The following is a 19,560-nucleotide window of genomic DNA, read 5'->3' on the forward strand; positions in this document are numbered from 1 at the left end:
AATATATTTATCAGTGATATCAGAAACATCTTAAAACATGATAACTTTTCAGCTTGTCACAAGTCTAAATTCGTCTTGTTGTGCCTGCCAATACAAATGTATTACACCAAACAATATATTCATTCAATTTTCTTAATCTGCTGTACATTAATATTCAATAAACTAATTAACATATCACTGTTTCAGGCTACAACTATCTCTCTATCAGATCTGATGGCGCAAAAGGGTCAAATCCCTTACACTAAGAGTGTTAAAGCCAAAGTGATCGACACCGATCCGGAACATTCCTACACCAATGAAAGAAATGAGTCACGTATTCTGAAAAACTGTGTCATAGCTGATGAGGGAAAAGCAGTTCTGTGCGTCGTGTATGACCAGACAAAATTCCCAAGATTCAGGGAGGGGAGCTCAGTTATCTTGAGAAATGTGATTAAGAAGCCTGACGGGGTTGCTGTCACTAGCAACACAAAGGTATTCCCCTGTGCAGAAGTTAGTGTTATGTTCTAATTCGAACTATCTCAAACGAACATAAAATATTTACAACCTTATTCAATCATAACAACACTGATTATGGGTAAGTGCTCCAAGACTAGCGCATTTATTCAATAAAATACATAGATACCGCGTTAATATATGTCGAATTCTTGGGACAAAACTCATTATCTGCAACAGAAATATTATAGCATTATGCATTTTATTAATATTTTGTGCAATCAAACCCAATACATGAATGATTATGTATAAGTGGGTGGGCGGGTGGGTGCAAAGCGTGTAAACAGCGCTAAGTCTTGAGCTCGAATAACTTAAAATCACAAAGCATACCAGTCATGCCCTAATAACTGGTCTAACCAGTATTACTACGCGTAAACCACCCTTAGTAAACAAACTATAAATAGCAAACCACGTGCTCGATAAAACGTTGTTATATCTTTCAACCTGAATTAAATATATTTATGTTCTAATTCGAACTATCTCAAACGAACATAAAATATTTACAACCTTATTCAATCATAACAACACTGATTATGGGTAAGTGCTCCAAGACTAGCGCATTTCGAACGTAACAAAGAAAGGGGAAAAGAAAAACTGTAAGTTATATTTATTATTGAACACATTGAAATATTCAATGACTGAGACACAGACATCAATGATTTTACATTTTCATGAACATAACCGTCTTTTGCGTTGTCAGAGCGCCACCTGCCGTGCTTCTTAAACAGTCTGTCACTCACACCAGCATTAGCAGCCGCAGTAGCGCCCCCTGACCTTAAACTGTGAAGACTAAATTTGGACTTATCCACACCAACACTTTCCAAAGCATTAAGTAATAATTCCCTTGCTCTACTATAAGACAATGGTCCAGAATTTCTTAATTTATATTTACCAGATTTTTTACAAAATGATAACGCCCTGAAAATAAAACAATCAGAATCCGAAGCAATGTCAGCAATTTTCAAATACAATTGTAACATACCATACGGACAAGTAACATTATTTGTTTTAGAAACTATTACATTACTCCCAGTCTTATATTTATCTGTTTTACTCTTAGAGATATACAAAGAAAGATGGTCCTCATAAAATGTAATGTCAGAGCGTTTTAAGTTGACCAGTTCTGAAAAACGTAAAAAAGCTGCATAACTTAATAGACACATACATGAAATTCGAATGTCTGGTAAACTGCTACTTCCGGTCCCGTAACGATTCACTATTTGCTGTAAAATTTCAGAAGTTATTGGTTCTTTCTTGGTAACAGGTTTAGCACTTAAGCGGCGAGCTCCCTCCAAAACTGAAACGACTAATGATGAATGACAAGGATTTTGTGTTCCTGAAATTTCATGAGCCCAAGAAATGGCATAAAAGGCTTCATTAACTTTTGCAACAGAGTTAAATTGTTTTGATAAATTAATCAAATATATGGAAACGTTGAAATCAGAAGCAGGGAAGTGTTGCACTTTAGGACTTTGCGAATAACACCACTTTATCCATGAATTAAAGGCATACCGATATTTACGAAAAGTACTTTCAGATTTGGATTTTTCACAGAAGAACTTCAGGTCCGCCAAATTTTCCCCCGATGTCTGAATTGAGGCCCATCTTCCTGTTTGGAAAACATCTGAAAAATGTAAACACGGAAACATTTGTTAGTCCCTCACATTATTTTATTTCAAATTTGACCATGTCGCTCTGTCCATAACAGGGACCATGTCAAAAACAAATTCCAAGACCATGTCACTAATGCCTAATGCTCTTTGGACCGTGTCTTACACAATATCATCTCATCAGTCGTCATTCTGCAATAGCATAAAATATATACAACAGATACATACAAATGCACAATTCAAGCATCTAACCACGTCACTCAGTACAACAGTACTAGGACCATGTTCAAATCTGCTCATACAGAACAAAGTTTAACAGCCAATAAAGAACCATGAAATTTTTCAGTCCCAAATATACAGTTCTTAGACGTGCCTCTGCACAAAATACCTCTTACATCATTAAACTGAATAACATCTGTTACATAACTTCTATATGTCATATCCGGTCCAAAAATCATAGACCAAAACGGCGCCGATGGCCAATAAGGAACGATCAAAGTACCTCGTGATCTGCAATACATAAGATGCCTTAAACTTCTCATGACTAAATGAATAGGTGGCACTAGCCAATTATTATCTGAACTCCAATCTTGAGAAAAACAATCAACTGCATCAGTACCAGGATTCCAGAACAAAGAGTTAAATCTAGGTAATTTCTTATTAAGATAATTTGCAAATCTGTCCACTGTATAAGGGCCCCACATATTATTCATAAATTCAAAAAATTCATCAGATACAGACCAATCATCGTAATCCACTAATTTACTTAAATAATCTGCCGTTTCATTCATTTCTCTGGGAATCCATGCAATATCTAACGAAATTTTTCTCTGCAAACACAAATGAAAAATAGAAAGAGCAATTACATGTAAATCATTTTTCGTGCTACCACTTTGGACAATTGAAACACAATTTTTACTGTCAGTCAATATTTTCACAGACTTCCCACTAAGGTTTTCTTTGTACGAAAATAAAGCAAGCTGAATTGCCTTAAGTTCTCGCCAGGTGGAACTTTGTGCACTCTCTACTTCTGAAAAATTACTGTGAAAGTACTTGTGTGTACCTGATAATTGACATACAGCTCCTGCAGCTACTGAACTAGCATCTGTGCATAAAATAGCAATTGATTTAGAATAATCTTTCATAAAACGACAGTTATACATGTCCAAATTCTTCGACCAGAGCGAAAGTTCTTGCAAAAACTCATGTGAACTATCAAATCTAATCAAACTATCCCATGCAAATCGGGACTCGATAATTTCATAACACTTTCTTGTCATAAGTCTACTAATGTTACCGATCACTGGTCCCATAGAAATAACCTTGCCCGTAAACTGAGCCAATTGTCTTGCAGTAATTTTTGGTAATCTATGAAACAAATCTGCTAAAGTGCTCTTACAATCATGTATACGTCTCTCTGGAATAGACAAACAAAACATGTTAGTGTTCCATATCATTCCTAGCCATTCTAACATTTGACAAGGTTCAAAAATAGACTTTTCCAAATTTACCAAAAACCCAGCCTTTTCTAAGGAATCTTTAACGAAAAGGCTATCAGATACCCCTTTCTCGTATGATTCAGCCAATCCCAGGCCATCGTCTAAATACAACACAATGTTGACACCCGACTGCCTCCAGTATCTCACCATTGGTCGTAAACACTTTGTAAAAATGTAAGGTGCCGAAGAAAGACCGAAAGGCAAAACTGTAAATACATAAAATAAATTATTCCAAGAAAAACCCAAAAAAGTTTGTTGTGCTGAGCAAATATCTATATGATGATAACCAGACTTAAGGTCAAATTTAAACATATGAAACCCTTTTTGAAAATATTGCAATGCTATTTTCCAGTCTTCAAATTTCACTTTGTCTCTTCTTACAAACTTGTTCAAAACACTCAGATCAAGGATTAACCTCTTCTTACCAGAACTGTTCATTGCTACACTTAGCGGATTTACCACAACAGGTATGAAAGGAACTTGTATAATACAACTTGAAAGTAACAATTCTGAAACAGTGTCAGAAACAAATTCAGCATTGAGTATGGCAGACTTATTATTTTTTCATGTACATTTCTTTTGGTGGCATAATAAATGGAATTACATAGCCAGTGCTAATAGTACTGATAATGAAGTCAGATGCATTTATACTCTTCCAAAATTGTACTGCATTTTTTAACCGATGCTTTACACCTTTAGAATCTCTAAAGCTTTCTAAATTTTTCAAATAGATTTGATGTTCAGATATGATATCATTTTCTTTCAAATTACAGAAACTTTCATAAGCCATGAAATCAAAATCGTCATACTTATCATTTACTAACTGATCCCGAACCGCTTGACTGATTGGCGGCGCTGAACAGGGGACAGTGTTTCCTCCAGTGCCCGACTGACTTGCAGTGGAAACAGATGTCGTAGGAAGATGGTTCACGGCGTTTCCCGAAGCCACGAAAAAGCTGCTGTTGACTTCCAGCAGCAGCGGAAGGAATACTACCAGTAGCAGGCTGAGGAGCGCTGTAGCCGGAAGGGCGTGGTTTGTATGGCTGGAACCTCTTCTTCTCTTTAATAGCACGCAAAGCTCTGTTTTCTGCCTGTCGTAGTTTTTTGTCATCGTCCGAATCAGAGGCGATGTCGTTGTGCTCATATTGATGAACTGTGGCCCACCCTGCTGGAGAATTGTCTGCTATACGGATAAGTTTATTTCGTTTAGACAACTTTGTTATGATGCTATCGAATGCTTCACACTCACTCTTAGATTTTACTTTTTTCTTTAACTTTTGCAAATCTGCGATGATTTCTTCATTGAATTCAAACTGTATTTTATTGCCCGGACTCTTTAATGAAGACGCTATATCTTTTTTAAGTTTTTTCTCTAAATCGATATCTCTACCTTCTTGGCTGTCCAAAAGCTCCTTCTTGAACGAGTTTAGCGAAGAATCCAAGTAACACTTAAATAGGTTGAAAGTGTCCGTTATATCGGCGGCTGGAGTTGAAGAACTCTTAATCATATTGAGGTAATCATAAATGCTGCTGCATCCTTGTTTCTTCTTGGGCAGCATATTCTCTCGCTTTTAACAATGTCTACTGGAAAGCGTCGGAAATAGGCAGTATATACCCCCCCCCCCCCCTTCCTGACTCGCACGAGGATTTGTACCATGGAAGTTCAACGCATGATTGCACTTCCCATTGCATTGGCGCATGTCCAATCATCCGATCACCTGGTCTCTCGTGCGATCCTATCCCATTATCCTTCAACAGCCCCTTTCACTGGAGATCAGTCGCATTTAGACGCAATTAAGATATATCCAAGATTTAATGCGTTTACATCGTTTACAACGCACGCTTAGATCGTACTAATACTTTTTCAAATGCATTTAGTTCGGCAACAGTTTAAGATTCATATATAATTTTATCAGTCGCACGAATATTTTGTTGCTTCTGATCATGCGCCAATTGTAAAAGAGGCTTTAGAACCACTGTTTGGCCTGGTCATCATCTCTTGTAAGATAACTCAAATATCTATCATTCTGATAATACCGGTATACACTGCCAAGGGTGTTCGGTCCACTTTGCTCCCAATCAAAAAGTAATACAAAATAATCATGTAATGACTATAGATCCTATATACCTAAATGTGTATAACTATAAAAAATGTTAACTTACAGATAGACAATATTTAGATTTTTCAATCATTTAATATTTATCCATTTGATCTGAATACTATTTTTCTAACAGTAAACTATTATCCAGTAGAGTAAAAATTCTTAACATATTAAGTACTTCAACATTCTCTTATATCTTTATTAAGCTCTTCTTGAAAAGAAGATTGATATAGTCTTAAAATAGTCACAAGAATCATGTCCTTTAAAATATATACATATATATACCTTTGTAGTCGGATAGGTATTTTACATCAAAACCATCTTTATCTAGTCCTGCTTCACAGAAAATTTTTGCTTCAGCATCTGGTGACAGGCGACTTTTCTGTGAAAAAAGGTTCCTTGCATTAGAATTAATAAGAAAACTTTCTTTAATGTAAATAACATATAAATATCTTTTTTATTAATTTTAAAAGATATTCTGATAACTTATTGGTGACAAGTGGTTAAAGTGTATCAAAGGACAACATTTTTATCAAAATTCAGATATATAATAAAAATGTTATGTCCTCAAAACTAATTAAATATTTATTAAATAAACAAATCAAAATCAACCTGATCTTATAAATTAATGCACCATACTAAATTACAAATTAAATGCCAAATAAGCATACCTTGCAGTCCCCTCTGTCTATCAGTGAAGCCTTTAACTGAAATAACAAATATAATTGCTATTTAATGTCATGTTTAAATATGACATTGCTTATTCAATTGAGCATATCTTCATTGCCATCAATAAATACTAGGGATGTCAAATCGGACAATTTTTAGTACTCGGTTACTCGGACGTTTTTCCGATCGAGTACCCAGGTACTCAGTAAGAAAGAAAATAAATATGAACAAGTACATTGATAAAGTTCAGTAAAACCTTGGTCTTCAGTTCTTTTAAAATATTTCCAGACCTTTGAAGTCGGTGGCAGCATTTTAGGTCTGTTCAATTTCTCTACTGTGTGCTATCTAATTTATATAATAGACTATATAAATGATGTTCAGTGAAAACAAATCATTAAAGTAAGCTAAAAATAATGGTAGAAGACAGCCAAAGGTGAGAAAAGCTAGGTAACAGGTGTTTGGTCACGATAATTACTATATAAACACTGCCACAGGCGATAACGGTCATTTAGCATATTTAGAGGCGTAGGAAATCCTAATTACTGTATGTACAAGTGCAATGGACATTTTCAGTTTTAAAACCGATGTTTTAATGCATTATTAAATAAACTTAGAAATATTAAAAAATATACATCCGAGTAACCGAGTACCGATTTTAGTATCCGATACTCAGATGTTCGATCGAGTACCCGGTTAACCGGGTACTCGTTGACATCCCTAATAAATACATATAAAGATAAAGCATTACATCATCACAACAAATGATTTATGAATTTCTATCAAATAACTGAAAAAAAATCTAATACCAGTACTTAACAATAACACTCTTAAATCATATAGTACATTATCTATAATAAAATTAATCATAAATGGTACCTAACTTACCTAATTAAGAAATGAACTCAATGTCTACCCAAGTTATATGAGTATAACCTGGGTTGGGGCAATTTACGCTTTATAATCTGCTAAAGGGTAAATTGCTCCAACCCAGGTTATACTCGTATAACTTGGGTAGATATTGAGTTCATTCCTTATAATTTAATTTTTTGTAATTTACTGTTCAAATTGAGTCTATTTTTCTTTTAAAAATGATATTAATCTGTTCAAAATTCAAACGTAATGTCAAGTGGATTAGTACATTTTTGATGTTGGTGCATTGTGACGTGTCTTGTGACATGCAAACCAGGTTATGCAAATTTATTTTAATTTTCCTATCCGATCAAATGCTGCGTTACATCCAGCATTAAATTATTGAATATTATATTGGAAAGGAAATTATTTTATTGATTGACGCTCCGTCTTCTCATTCAAGAAATACAATGAACGAACTAAAAAGACATAACAGCAAAGAAGGATTTTGCACTGAAGTTTACAATTTTATCTAATATAATAAAAAAAAACCTCCAGACAAAATTGTTTTACTAATTCGATATAGACTTCTGTATGTTTGGAACTAATTAATCACAGAGTTTAAAGGCCAGGGCTCTACATTAACTTTTTTTCCTACTTGTCCATTCGGACAAGTGACCAAGATATTTACTTGTCCAAACTTCAACTTCACTTGTCCAAAAAAATTTCAGTATTAAAGATCAAATATTGTCAGCTTGAAAACTACAGTTCTGTATTACTAAAATAAAGTCATTTATCGATTATTCTTGCCATAATTAATAACCTGACTTCTAAAATGGAAACTTAAAGTGTCTTTCCTAAATGTATTGGTTCCATATAACATTAAACATGATTTGTCAGCTGTAGCTTTGTCATGGCAAATTAAAAGACATTTTAAATTTTAAAATACATGTAACTCTTAAATTGATTTCTCATCTGTTTTTTAAACTAAACATAAAAAGTCATCATAGTCTATCAATGATGAATGAAACCTAATGTAAATTACATTTCTTTCCATAATCCTTTTAAGTTTATCTTTGCTACCTATTCTTCCTTTCTTTTTGATAACATGTGTGTTTGGTACTGTGGAAGAACTAAGATCCACATCTTTACAGATCAATATTGAAAGTTGTTTGTAATTAGTGAACTTCAATCCCGATCAAGAGTAACTCAATTGATTCAATTTGAAGTCAGGATCAAATTCAAAATAACTAATCGATAAACTTATAACGGGACTACAGATAAACTTATCACAAAACTTTCTTTACTTTTTAAAATGTTGGAGACTTCTTTACATAAAAATGCACTTGTCCAGTCGGACAAGTGGCAAGCAATATTCACTTGTCCGTATATTTTTTAACTGGTACCGGACAAGCGGACAAGCGTTAATGTCGAGCCCTGAAAGGATTCAACCTTTAAATCATAATCAAATACCAACAAAACAAATGCACTAGATGCAAATTTTCCATTACCAAATAAGAGCTAGTTTTGCCCCACAACAGCAAATATTTCAGAACTGGAGAAAAATACACTCAGACATTAACGTACCAAATAATAAATACAACTGACCAGTATTCATCAACGCATGCATTAATAGTTGCACATAATTACATTAACATACCATTCGTTTTCCTCTTGACAAACTCGCCATTAGTCTACAAATTCAAAAAATCATGGTATTATTATAAGCGACTATTAGTAATGTTGAAATGTGTTTGTTTTTCACAAAAGAGAGAGAAAAATAAATATTGAAATGTTTATCAAAAGTTGGAGAGAGAGAGAGAGAGAGTTGAACTTGATATATAGTCTACCATATTATCATATGTGCATGTTCTAGTGAGAACATACATTAAATTTGTAAACAACAAAATATCTTACAACCATCAATCATTTATATGTATAAAACATGTCATGTTATTCTAACAAATCAACAATTACAGGGAAAGGGGGTGCACATTACCATTAAAATACAAGTTATAAAAAGTAATTTTAAAAGTGTTGCTACATTGGTCATGCTTTTGGATTGAATGTTCTTGCGAGCACATTGTACACAAAGCTGTGCTGTGTAATTAAGACGTATACAGGTATCTCATAATATCGCGGTACTTATTTTTTTCCCTAAAGTTATCATTTTCACATGTCATTAGTGTTGTTCAAAAAGCTTGTATTAGACTAGCTTTTCTGAGGAACATCAATTTCCCAACTTACACGTAATTTATTTTGTATGCTTTTTTAAAATCACAAGTTTTATTCACCTTCAAAATTAGAGAGTTCTATTGTATCGCGGGAAATCTGGAAGCCTGGTTCAGTTATAACGGACAGTTTTTATTTTTTACATAGGCGTCGGAAGCAAATTGAAAGTGGGGGGGCTAGACTAATCCTCAGAAATATTGAGAAAAAAGTAATTCCCAAAATCATGGAAATCCTAATTCGTGGGGGGGGGGGGGGGGGGGGGGGGGGGGGCTAGTATGCTTCTGAATCTAACCTCTCAATCTTTCAAGGTAAATTTAGGAACAATAATCTTTTCTGCGAGAAAAAGTGGGGGGGCTGAACCCTCTATCATGCTATGTTTCTAATGGTTAGGTATAACTTTGCAAAAAAAGTGGGGGGGGGGGGGGGGGGCTAAGCCCCCCCTAGCCCCCCCGGTTCCGACGCCTATGTTTTACAAATAAAATATGATTCTTTATGAAAGCAAAGTCACTTAAACTGGTTAGGGAATGAAATATACATTATATTATGCGTTTTATTTAGTGTTTTTTTTTTTCCATCAGATACATTGTTGACTTTTGAACTTGCTTTCTCTACGGAAATTTTTTTATTTGTGAGAAAAATTATATTTGCCGATATATTTAACAACCTTCTTTGTAGTTTGTGCATAAACTCATTGTGGAAAATCGCGGAAAAAACGGGAATCCTATTTTTTGGAACATACCGCGATACAACGGAACCCACGATATAATGAGAAGAGAGTAAACAACGTGGAATCTGCAGACACATTGTTTACGTTATTATTAATCATCAAAAGGCTAAAATTGTTACATACCTGATGATATCCGGAAAGCCAAACGAGAGCGATAGTGAGATGTCACGTTTGTAAATGTAGGGTGTGCATCCCGGTTCTAAACATGGACGCCTGACTATTTTACCTATAATAAGTCAATTCGTACATAGAATAGTCGGCTATCTTTCCACTATACAAATGAAAAAGAACAACTGATCTTAAGTTGCTTTTAATTTATTTAGGCTAAGGTAACAAAGGGTACATGTACGTATGTCTACATTACGTACATAATTAATTTAAAACAATATTACTGGTACATAATAGTAACATAGAAAATTCTTCATGTCGATCTATTTACATATAAAGTGTGATGTTTAAGAAACATTCTATGTACGACTTACTTAGTAAACATTTTGAGTTTCACATGTCGGCTGGAGCCGAGCTGTTTTGCTACAGAGCATTATGTCGTTTTGTGTGAAGTGTGCAGTGCCATAGTGTAAGTGTATGTTTATCGCATTGTATATGTATCTTTCCAGAGTTTTGAGTGAAATTCCAGTATGCATAAGCTTGCATTTTCATGATAGTTGAGTATTTCTCTCCAATGTCTATCGGCCGACATGACCTACTTTCTGCATAGTGCGCAGATTCATATTTGCATAGCATGCAATTGTTTCATTGTATAAGCATACAATATAAGTCTGTATTTTATCATACAGTATAAGTTCTTGGCAGATTTACGATGTATAAGTAAATGTTAATGTTGTAATTTTGGAAGGTTTTGCAAAACACGTGGTTGCTGATGAAACTTAAATCTATGGAAAGCAGTTCTAGTCAATAATACATTTGTATACGGAAATGTATGGAGTCGCATTATTGTCATAGTTATTATGTTTGTAAATGTATGTGTATTGTAACAACAATTCATTTGTATTTGTAGCTTTTTACTAATAAAGTATGGAGACAAGTATGCATTCTTAATCCAGAACAGTAAAAAGACTGGCTCTACAAGCACACATGGCAACCATGAATCCAACAGAAGAGGACACAAGTGGTCGTCCCAGAAGGAAGATCGTTTTGACAGAGACAGGAAGAGCTCTCTTCGAACAGTCTGTTTCAAAATTTTGAACAAAACTGAGAACTGTGCGTAGGAAGTTAGAAGCAGAGATGAAAGAAATGGCTACAGACTCTAAGGAATCTTACCATCTCCAACGAGATAGACTGATCAACCTCGCTAAAGAGTACTGCGGAGTTCAGGAAGAATTGTTGGCCTTTCTGGAACGCTCTAATACAAAGGAGAGTGAGAGAGAGAAAGCATCACAGAACGTAGTGACAGACTTACTCATGGACAAAGTTAGTGAGTTTGTGCGCGGGCTAGACTCAGAAATGTCGTCCTTTGTGATGAGTCCCAAGCCTGTGACAATGAGGAGCTCCAATCCTGTCCAAGTGAAGACTCCGAAGCCTATACAGGTAAAGGCGGAGCCTCAGGATTCCCCAAAGCCTGCGGAACATGATGACAGAAAGTCTATTCGATCAAGGAGAAGCGCTGGGTCTCATCGATCTGCTGCCTCTTCCATCTCCTTGGCGCAGCAGCGTCTTGAAGCGGAGGAGACCAAGGCTAAACTGCAGTACGCACGGAAGGAAGCCAAACTACGTAAAGAGCAGGCATCTATTCAAGTGGACCTGGAAGTCCTTGACGCCGAAAGAGATGCTGCTGTGGCAGAAGCAAAGCTACGTGCTCTTGAGAGCATGGAACCGGACTACATATCTGTTTCCTCCGAATCAGTGGCCGAACCTGTCGTAGAAGTCGAGGATCCGATTGAACGGGCAAGAAACTTTGTCGAAGGGATTAGTCTACAGCCAGTAGAGACAACCTTAAAGGAACCTCTGACAGAAATGTTGAACGAGGAATCCCACAAAGCAACAGAGAAACTTCACAGCGAGTCAGTCAACCCAGTTACGAGAAAATCTACACCTGTTCCCAAGGGATTGGAATCATCCAAGAACACTGTGTTTGATATTTCAAGCTTTCTACTTAAGAAAGAACTCATGATCAATAAGCTGGTCAATTTTGACGATAAACCTGAGAACTTTGTACCCTGGAAGACCAGTTTTAAGTCAGTTATTCAGGAGGCATCAGTTTCGCCCTCAGAAGAACTCGATCTCCTCATCAGATGGTTGGGCCCTAGCTCTAAGGAACACGCTAAAAGCATCCGAGCAGCATCAATAGGAAATCCTACACAAGGCTGTGAGACCTTATGGACTAGACTGGAGGAAAGATACGGCTCACCTGAACTGATCGAAACAGCAATTAAGACCAAGCTTGCGAATTTCCACCGACTCGGTGCGAACGAACCAAGACGGTTGTATGAACTTTCAGATATTTTGAGCGAAACACTGGCGTTAAAGGAAAATCCAAAATACAATCAACAATTCAGTTATTTTGACTCATCAGTAGGAGTGCTTCCCATTGTTCAGAAGTTAACATCTGGTTTGCAGAATAAGTGGACTTCTAAAGCCTCGAAGTACAAACAGACTCATGGAGTTACTTACCCTCCATTTACTATATTCTGTGAATTTGTGAAGGAAATGTCAACCATGATGAATGACCCTGGCTTACAAGTGACTCAGGCTTTTGTCAAAGAGACACCAAGATACAACCAGCAGAACTTCAAACCTGCAAAATCAGTGAATGTCAAGAAGACTGATTTTAAAGACTCCGGAAGAGACTTTAAGACCACAGGGAAGAGATGCCCTATCCACGATGCTGAGCATACCTTGAATGAGTGCAGGGCTTTCAGGAAGAAATCCGTTCGTGACCGGAAATTATTCCTCAGAGAACATAACTTGTGTTACAGATGTTGCGGATCAGACACGCATACGTTCAAGACCTGCCGCGCAGGTATAAGATGCGAGGAATGTGAAAGTTCACAGCACCCTACAGCTCTTCATCCACCTGAAAACCAGAGACAGAATGGCGGGGAGGGAGCAAACATCCTCTCTAAGTGCACGGCGGTGTGTGGTGAACAGTTTACTGGACGTTCGTGTGCAAAGGCTGTACTTGTGGATGTATATCCGAAAGGAACCCCTTCACAACGTTTACGCATCTATGCTCTGATTGATGACCAGAGCAACACAACACTCGCAAGATCAGAACTGTTTGACTTTATGAAAGTGCCTCACTCAAAGACACATTTCTTCACACTTACCTCATGTGCGGGCCGCATACAGACGAGTGGTCGTAGAATATCAGGTCTGATGGTAGCAACGACTGATGGTTCTGTTGTGATGGAACTGCCTACCATTACAGAATGTAATGAAATTCCCAATGAGAAACATGAAATACCGACCCTTGATGTAGTGAAACATCACCCACATCTTCAAGACCTACCTTTAGCTCCTATGAATCCACAAGCGGAAATTCTACTACTCATAGGACGTGACCTACTGGAGGCCCATTATGTGCTGTCTCAGAGACTTGGACCTAAGAACTCACCCTTTGCGTTGCAGCTGAAACTAGGTTGGGTCGTCATTGGAGATGTATGTATCAACAAGTCGCATAAACCATCGACTATCAATGTGCTCAAGACTAACATAGTTACCTGTGAACGTCAGTCGATTTTTCAACCCTGTCCTAACAGTTTCCATCTAAAGGAGGACATCGCATCCTGTGGAGACGATGTTGGGTTCCACATTTTCGAGCGGAACAGGGATGATGACGAAGTTGGGATCTCTGTCGAAGATCGCCAATTCCTCAGGATTATGGACAATGAGTTTGTGAAAGATGAAGACGGGAGATGGAAAGCTCCACTCCCTTTTAAGCTTCGTAGACCGCAGTTAGGGAACAACAGAAGTCAAGCGTTAAAGCGTGCGCTGATGCTAGACAGGGATTTGAAGCGGAACCCTATAAAGAGGGAGCACATGATCACGTTTATGAAATCAATCACGGAAAGTGACGCTTTAGAGATTGCACCACCTGTTCCTCCAGGAAAAGAATGCTGGTTTTTACCTCTTTTTGGAGTGTATCATCCACGAAAACCAGACAAAATACGTGGAGTTTTCGACTCATCAGTGAGTTATGAAGGTCTCTCTCTCAATAGTGTCTTACTGTCAGGACCTAATCTAACGAATGACTTGCTTGGTATACTGTTACGTTTCCGTATGGACAAAGTAGCCATCATGGCGGACATCCAGCAGATGTTTTACTCATTCCTTGTTAGTGAAGAGGACAGAGACTTTTTGAGGTTCTTCTGGTACAAGAATAACGACTCGGATGAAGAACTTATTGAGTACCGAATGAAGGTTCACGTGTTTGGGAACACACCTTCACCGGCAGTGGCCACTAATGGTCTACGGAAAACAGTAGAGAACGAAGATAGTGATGTAAGGAATTACGTGATGAAGAACTTTTATGTGGATGATGGTCTTATCTCCTTGCCCTCTAGTGCAGAAGCCATTAGATTGCTAAAGAAGACTCAGGTTGCGTTGAACAATGCAAGAATCAGACTCCATAAGATTGTGTCAAACGATGTGGAAGTCATGGAAGCTTTTCCATCTGAGGACTTGGAAAAGAACTTAATGTCACTGGACATTGGATCTGATGATTTGCCTGTCCAGCACAGTCTAGGCCTGTCATGGGACATTAACTCGGACAGCTTCACATACAGCACACGCATTCTAGAGAAACCCTTCACAAAGAGAGGACTTCTTTCTGTTGTTAACAGCTTGTTCGACCCTTTGGGTTTTATTGCACCCATAGTGATACATGGCAGAATTCTGTATAGAGAAGTGGGTGAGTGCAACAGTAGTTGGGATGATCCTTTACCTAGTGACCGAGAGGAAGAGTGGACAAGATGGAAGGACTCCCTCAGCTCTCTAGAAGACTTGCACATTCCAAGAATGTATACGCAGCTTTCCTTAAGCCGTACTCACATGAGGGAAATACATATATTCTCGGACGCTTCTGAGAAAGCGATCTCAGCAGTGGTGTACCTGCGTACAATCAGCAACTCTGGTGATGTCCACGTTGGATTCGTCATTGGGAAATCTAAGATAGCCCCACTTCAGACAACAACTATCCCGCGTCTTGAACTTTGTGCAGCAGTCTTGGGCACAGAGTTGGCTCAGACAGTGTTCAAACACTTGGATATCGACCCAGATGCAGCGACGTACTACACAGATAGTAAGGTAGTACTAGGTTACCTGAACAACCAAACTCGCAGATTTTATAACTATGTCTCGAACCGAGTGGCTGTCATCCACAGACGCTCTAAGCCTTTACAGTGGAAATTTGTACCAACGGCGCAGAATCCAGCAGACATAGGGACTAGATGTTTGACATCGGTAGAAGAGCTAGCAGAGAGTGACTGGCTTAGAGGACCACTTTTACTCAGATCTCCTCATAGTAAAGAAGAAGTTCTTACCTTTCCTTTGGTCTCTCCTGAAGAAGACAATAATGTACGTCCAGAAGTAAAAGTAAAGAAAACTGAAATAAACACACCATTTGTGGCAAGATTTGAAAACTTTTCAACTTGGAAAAGTTTGGTGCGTGCTGTTTATAACCTGAAGAAGATTTGCCGATTGAAAAGAGGAGCTGCAGATTCAGCAGCATTCGATGTTGAGGTCATGCAAGAAGCTGAGCATTTCATCCTGCAGGAAGTACAAGCTTTCTTTTATAAGGAAGAGATCAGATCTTTGAAAGACGGTAAACCTGTACCCCCTTCAAGCTGCATTGTGACTTTGAACCCATTTATGGACAAACGGGGCACGGTACGTGTTGGCGGACGTCTCAACCAATCTAACCTTCCTGTTGATGAAAAGAACCCAATAATCATCCCTGGAAAATCTCATGTTGCAAGAATTCTTGTGTCCCATTTCCACAGCAAAGTTTATCACCAAGGAAGACTTATCTCAGAAGGTGCAGTGAGGTCCGGTGGGTTCTGGATCACTGGCTGTAAGACACTTGTGAACTCAGTTATACACAAGTGCGTTACCTGCAGGAAACTCCGAGGAAAACTGGAACACCAGCGCATGAGTGACTTACCTGCAGACAGACTGATGCCTGGTCCTCCTTTCTCAGCAGTAGGTGTCGACGTGTTTGGCCCGTGGACTGTAGCCGCGCGCAAGACCAGAGGAGGATTATCTCACAACAAAAGATGGGCGGTACTTTTTACATGTCTGACTTCAAGGGCCATTCACATAGAAGTCATAGAAGAGATGAGCTCTTCATCATTCATAAATGCACTGCGACGTTTTGTGTCTCTACGTGGCCCAGTGAAGGAGATGCGTTCGGACCGAGGGACCAACTTCTTAGGCGCCCTGGACGCGATTCAAGCGGATGCCGTTTATACAGAGAAACGACCTATTAAAGATTACCTTCGCAACAACAGGATAACATGGACCTTTAATCCACCCCATGCATCACACAGAGGAGGATCATGGGAGAGGATGATTGGGATCTCTCGCAAGATACTAGACGCCATGTTGTTGAACCCAAATGCGAAACAGTTGTCCCATGAAGTCTTGTGCACATTCATGTGTGAAGTGTGTGCAATCGTGAACTCCCGTCCTATTTGTTCACTGTCATGTGATCCTGACAGTCCTTATGTCATCAGTCCGTCAATGCTACTTACCCAGAAAGGTTTCACAGACATTCCTCCACAGATTTGTGGTGACATAAAGGAAATCTACAAAGCTCAGTGGAAACATGTACAACACCTTTCCGATACCTTTTGGAAGCGTTGGAAGGATGGATACTTACAGAATCTCCAAGCAAGAAGGAAATGGTGTGAGGAACGTCCTGACGTGAAGGAAGGTGACGTGGTCCTATTACGTGACAAGGAGTTGCACCGTGGACAGTGGCCGATGGGTTTGATTGTGAGGACTTTCGAAAGTGGCAACGATCAGAAAGTGAGAACAGTTGAAGTTCGGGTGATCAAAGACGGCAAGGACACAACCTACATTCGACCAATAACGGAATTGGTGCTACTGATTGACTAACTTGTTCAGTTTATTAGTGTGCTTTAGTTTGCTCACATACTGTTTAGATTTTTGTGTATATGATTTATAATTTTGTATAATTGTAATATCCTTGGGATATTAGGCGGGGAGTGTGATGTTTAAGAAACATTCTATGTACGACTTACTTAGTAAACATTTTGAGTTTCACATGTCGGCTGGAGCCGAGCTGTTTTGCTACAGAGCATTATGTCGTTTTGTGTGAAGTGTGCAGTGCCATAGTGTAAGTGTATGTTTATCGCATTGTATATGTATCTTTCCAGAGTTTTGAGTGAAATTCTAGTATGCATAAGCTTGCATTTTCATGATAGTTGAGTATTTCTCTCCAATGTCTATCGGCCGACATGACCTACTTTCTGCATAGTGCGCAGATTCATATTTGCATAGCATGCAATTGTTTCATTGTATAAGCATACAATATAAGTCTGTATTTTATCATACAGTATAAGTTCTTGGCAGATTTACGATGTATAAGTAAATGTTAATGTTGTAATTTTGGAAGGTTTTGCAAAACACGTGGTTGCTGATGAAACTTAAATCTATGGAAAGCAGTTCTAGTCAATAATACATTTGTATACGGAAATGTATGGAGTCGCATTATTGTCATAGTTATTATGTTTGTAAATGTATGTGTATTGTAACAACAATTCATTTGTTTTTTGTAGCTTTTTACTAATAAAGTATGGAGACAAGTATGCATTCTTAATCCAGAACATAAAGCGACATTCTTCGATTAACTTTTTTGTCCTTTTTTAATAAACTATATAATAACTGGGATTTTCAGCCTTTTTTTACTTTGAAAATGCTATTTTTTGGAATTGGGAAAATTTTATCGACATTTTCATGAAGTTGGGAGAAATCATACGTTGCATACATCATGATTTCTGACTTTATTATGGAAAATCAAAGAGCTAGACTTTTAAATAGAATATCTAACTTCACAATATAATCTTTTTGTGTAATATTTCTATATTTAGTTATTAGAATAAGTCTTTTCCCCCTGAAATGAACACGTTTAACACTGGTCATAAAAGTATTACATTAAGAACTTGAATTTATCAAACATCGCCTTTAAAATTGATAATGTATTTTTCTTTTTTAAATAGTTCATAACAATAACCTTTTACTTATATATCAGTCTAGTGTGTGGTAAAAAAAAAACATGCCTCATTTACAGTATAGGCTTCTACAAAATTACGATGTTTTAGAAACACAGAGGAAAATCGGATTAAAAGTTGGCGATGTTTACAGCGTGTCTTGAAACTTTTATGACTGCAGTTTTGCTAAATGAGTTTAATCATTTGTTAATAGAGAACATTTATGGCCATTTTGGTTATTTCACGAAGTATTTTTTTAATAAGAAATAAACATAAGGACTATTTTCCATGGGGGGAGGGTACTGCTATACTATAAATTTGGACAGCTGTTGAACCTATTTCCAATGGGGAATGGGGCCGACTTTTGCTCCGGACGAAGGTACTGATAAATCCTTAAATTACATATGACATCAAACGTACAGGGGAAAATGAAAATTATGCTTTTATTATTAACTTCATTTCGAATGTCCTCGAAGATGAATCAACAATGGGTGTAAAATAGTCAAGTTGCACACATTATCGCCCTATTTCTTTTATATTTAAAAAAACTTAATAAAAAATAACATAATTTTGTTTAATTGTAGTAGGATTATCAAAAGTACTTACCATAAAATAGCTTTGATCCCTGAAGGCAACACGCTGGCGTTAAACATTGTTAAAAGGTCAATTGTTTTAACCCGAGACGTTCCGAGAGTACTCGGAACAAATGGCGGAGAGCACTTGCCAAAATGTTCAAACATGGTCTAGAAATTATCGACTTTTTTCCTAGTGAGGCTTTATACATAAAAAGTGAAAAAGTATTTTGAAAACAGGTTCATTTAGAATAATTAAAGGCTAAACAAATTATATATGTTAGATTTTTTGCAACATAGCAAGTTTTCTTCGGTCTCCTAAATGCAGAAAAATAGTCTTTGCAAATTATACAGTGGAGGCAGATTGAATTCCTTTTTACGAAATAATATAGACAAAAGGCAACTATTGGACGTCAAATAATAGACACATTGATGCATTTTAGGCAAAGACACACCGTTCATTGATTTAAAGATAAGCCAATTACATTTTAGACAAGGTCAAAATAATACGGAGACCAAAATATGTCTCCCTAATCTACTGGTCTCCCTAATAAAGATAAAATAATACAATCGGTCTACCAAATGCATAAGTCAGGTATATATATATATATATATA

At 37.3% G+C, this 19,560-nt stretch overlaps 2 protein-coding genes and 1 long non-coding RNA gene across 12 annotated transcripts; 1 reads left to right on the forward strand and 2 right to left on the reverse strand.

Annotated features, from left to right (window-relative positions):
• Positions 1 to 510: 510 nt before the first annotated feature.
• Positions 511 to 5,103, reverse strand: LOC136275395 (integrase/recombinase xerD homolog). Of its 9 annotated transcripts, none has more exons than XM_066084379.1 (5): positions 4,992 to 5,103; positions 4,411 to 4,784; positions 3,400 to 4,110; positions 3,166 to 3,207; positions 511 to 2,116 (listed from the first exon to the last, which is right to left on the reverse strand). In XM_066084379.1, exons 2-5 carry the CDS (start codon positions 4,415 to 4,417, stop codon positions 1,005 to 1,007), a joined length of 1,872 nt encoding a protein of 623 aa, XP_065940451.1. In that variant the 5' UTR covers positions 4,418 to 4,784; positions 4,992 to 5,103; the 3' UTR covers positions 511 to 1,004. The 9 variants fall into 9 exon arrangements, with proteins under 9 accessions (XP_065940451.1, XP_065940487.1, XP_065940599.1 ...); XM_066084415.1 differs by having other exon boundaries at positions 4,411 to 4,781; positions 4,992 to 5,097; XM_066084527.1 differs by lacking the exon at positions 4,992 to 5,103 and having other exon boundaries at positions 3,400 to 3,519; positions 3,614 to 4,110; positions 4,411 to 4,985.
• A 346-nt stretch (positions 5,104 to 5,449) lies between these two features.
• LOC136274061 (uncharacterized) lies at positions 5,450 to 19,208 on the reverse strand. Its single transcript, XR_010712345.1, has 5 exons — positions 18,979 to 19,208; positions 10,304 to 10,406; positions 8,882 to 8,915; positions 6,375 to 6,410; positions 5,450 to 6,085 (listed from the first exon to the last, which is right to left on the reverse strand). It is a non-coding gene; the product is annotated as an uncharacterized lncRNA (long non-coding RNA).
• On the forward strand, positions 10,667 to 17,968 carry LOC136275435 (uncharacterized). Of its 2 annotated transcripts, XR_010714006.1 has the most exons (3): positions 10,667 to 10,757; positions 11,199 to 17,498; positions 17,941 to 17,968. XR_010714006.1 is itself a non-coding variant. In XM_066084661.1 (2 exons), the coding sequence occupies exon 2, from the start codon at positions 11,426 to 11,428 to the stop codon at positions 17,255 to 17,257; it is 5,832 nt and encodes a 1,943-aa protein (XP_065940733.1). In that variant the 5' UTR covers positions 10,667 to 10,757; positions 11,199 to 11,425; the 3' UTR covers positions 17,258 to 17,968. The 2 variants fall into 2 exon arrangements, 1 of the variants encoding a protein (XP_065940733.1); XM_066084661.1 differs by having other exon boundaries at positions 11,199 to 17,968.
• Positions 19,209 to 19,560: the final 352 nt, after the last annotated feature.

The sequence above is a fragment of the Magallana gigas genome, chromosome 1 (assembly GCF_963853765.1).
Source record: "Magallana gigas chromosome 1, xbMagGiga1.1, whole genome shotgun sequence".
Taxonomy (NCBI): Eukaryota; Metazoa; Mollusca; class Bivalvia; order Ostreida; family Ostreidae; genus Magallana; species Magallana gigas.

Coding starts and splice junctions, on each gene's coding strand:
- LOC136275395 (XM_066084379.1), bottom strand. Junction 3,208..3,399: donor TTCTATGGGACCAGTGATCG/GTAACATTAGTA, acceptor TTTTATGCACAG/ATGCTAGTTCAGTAGCTGCA. Junction 2,117..3,165: donor AGCTGTATGTCAATTATCAG/GTACACACAAGT, acceptor TACATTTTTCAG/ATGTTTTCCAAACAGGAAGA.
- LOC136275435 (XM_066084661.1), top strand. CDS start 11,426: ATGAAAGAAATGGCTACAGACTCTAAGGAATCTTACCATCTCCAACGA.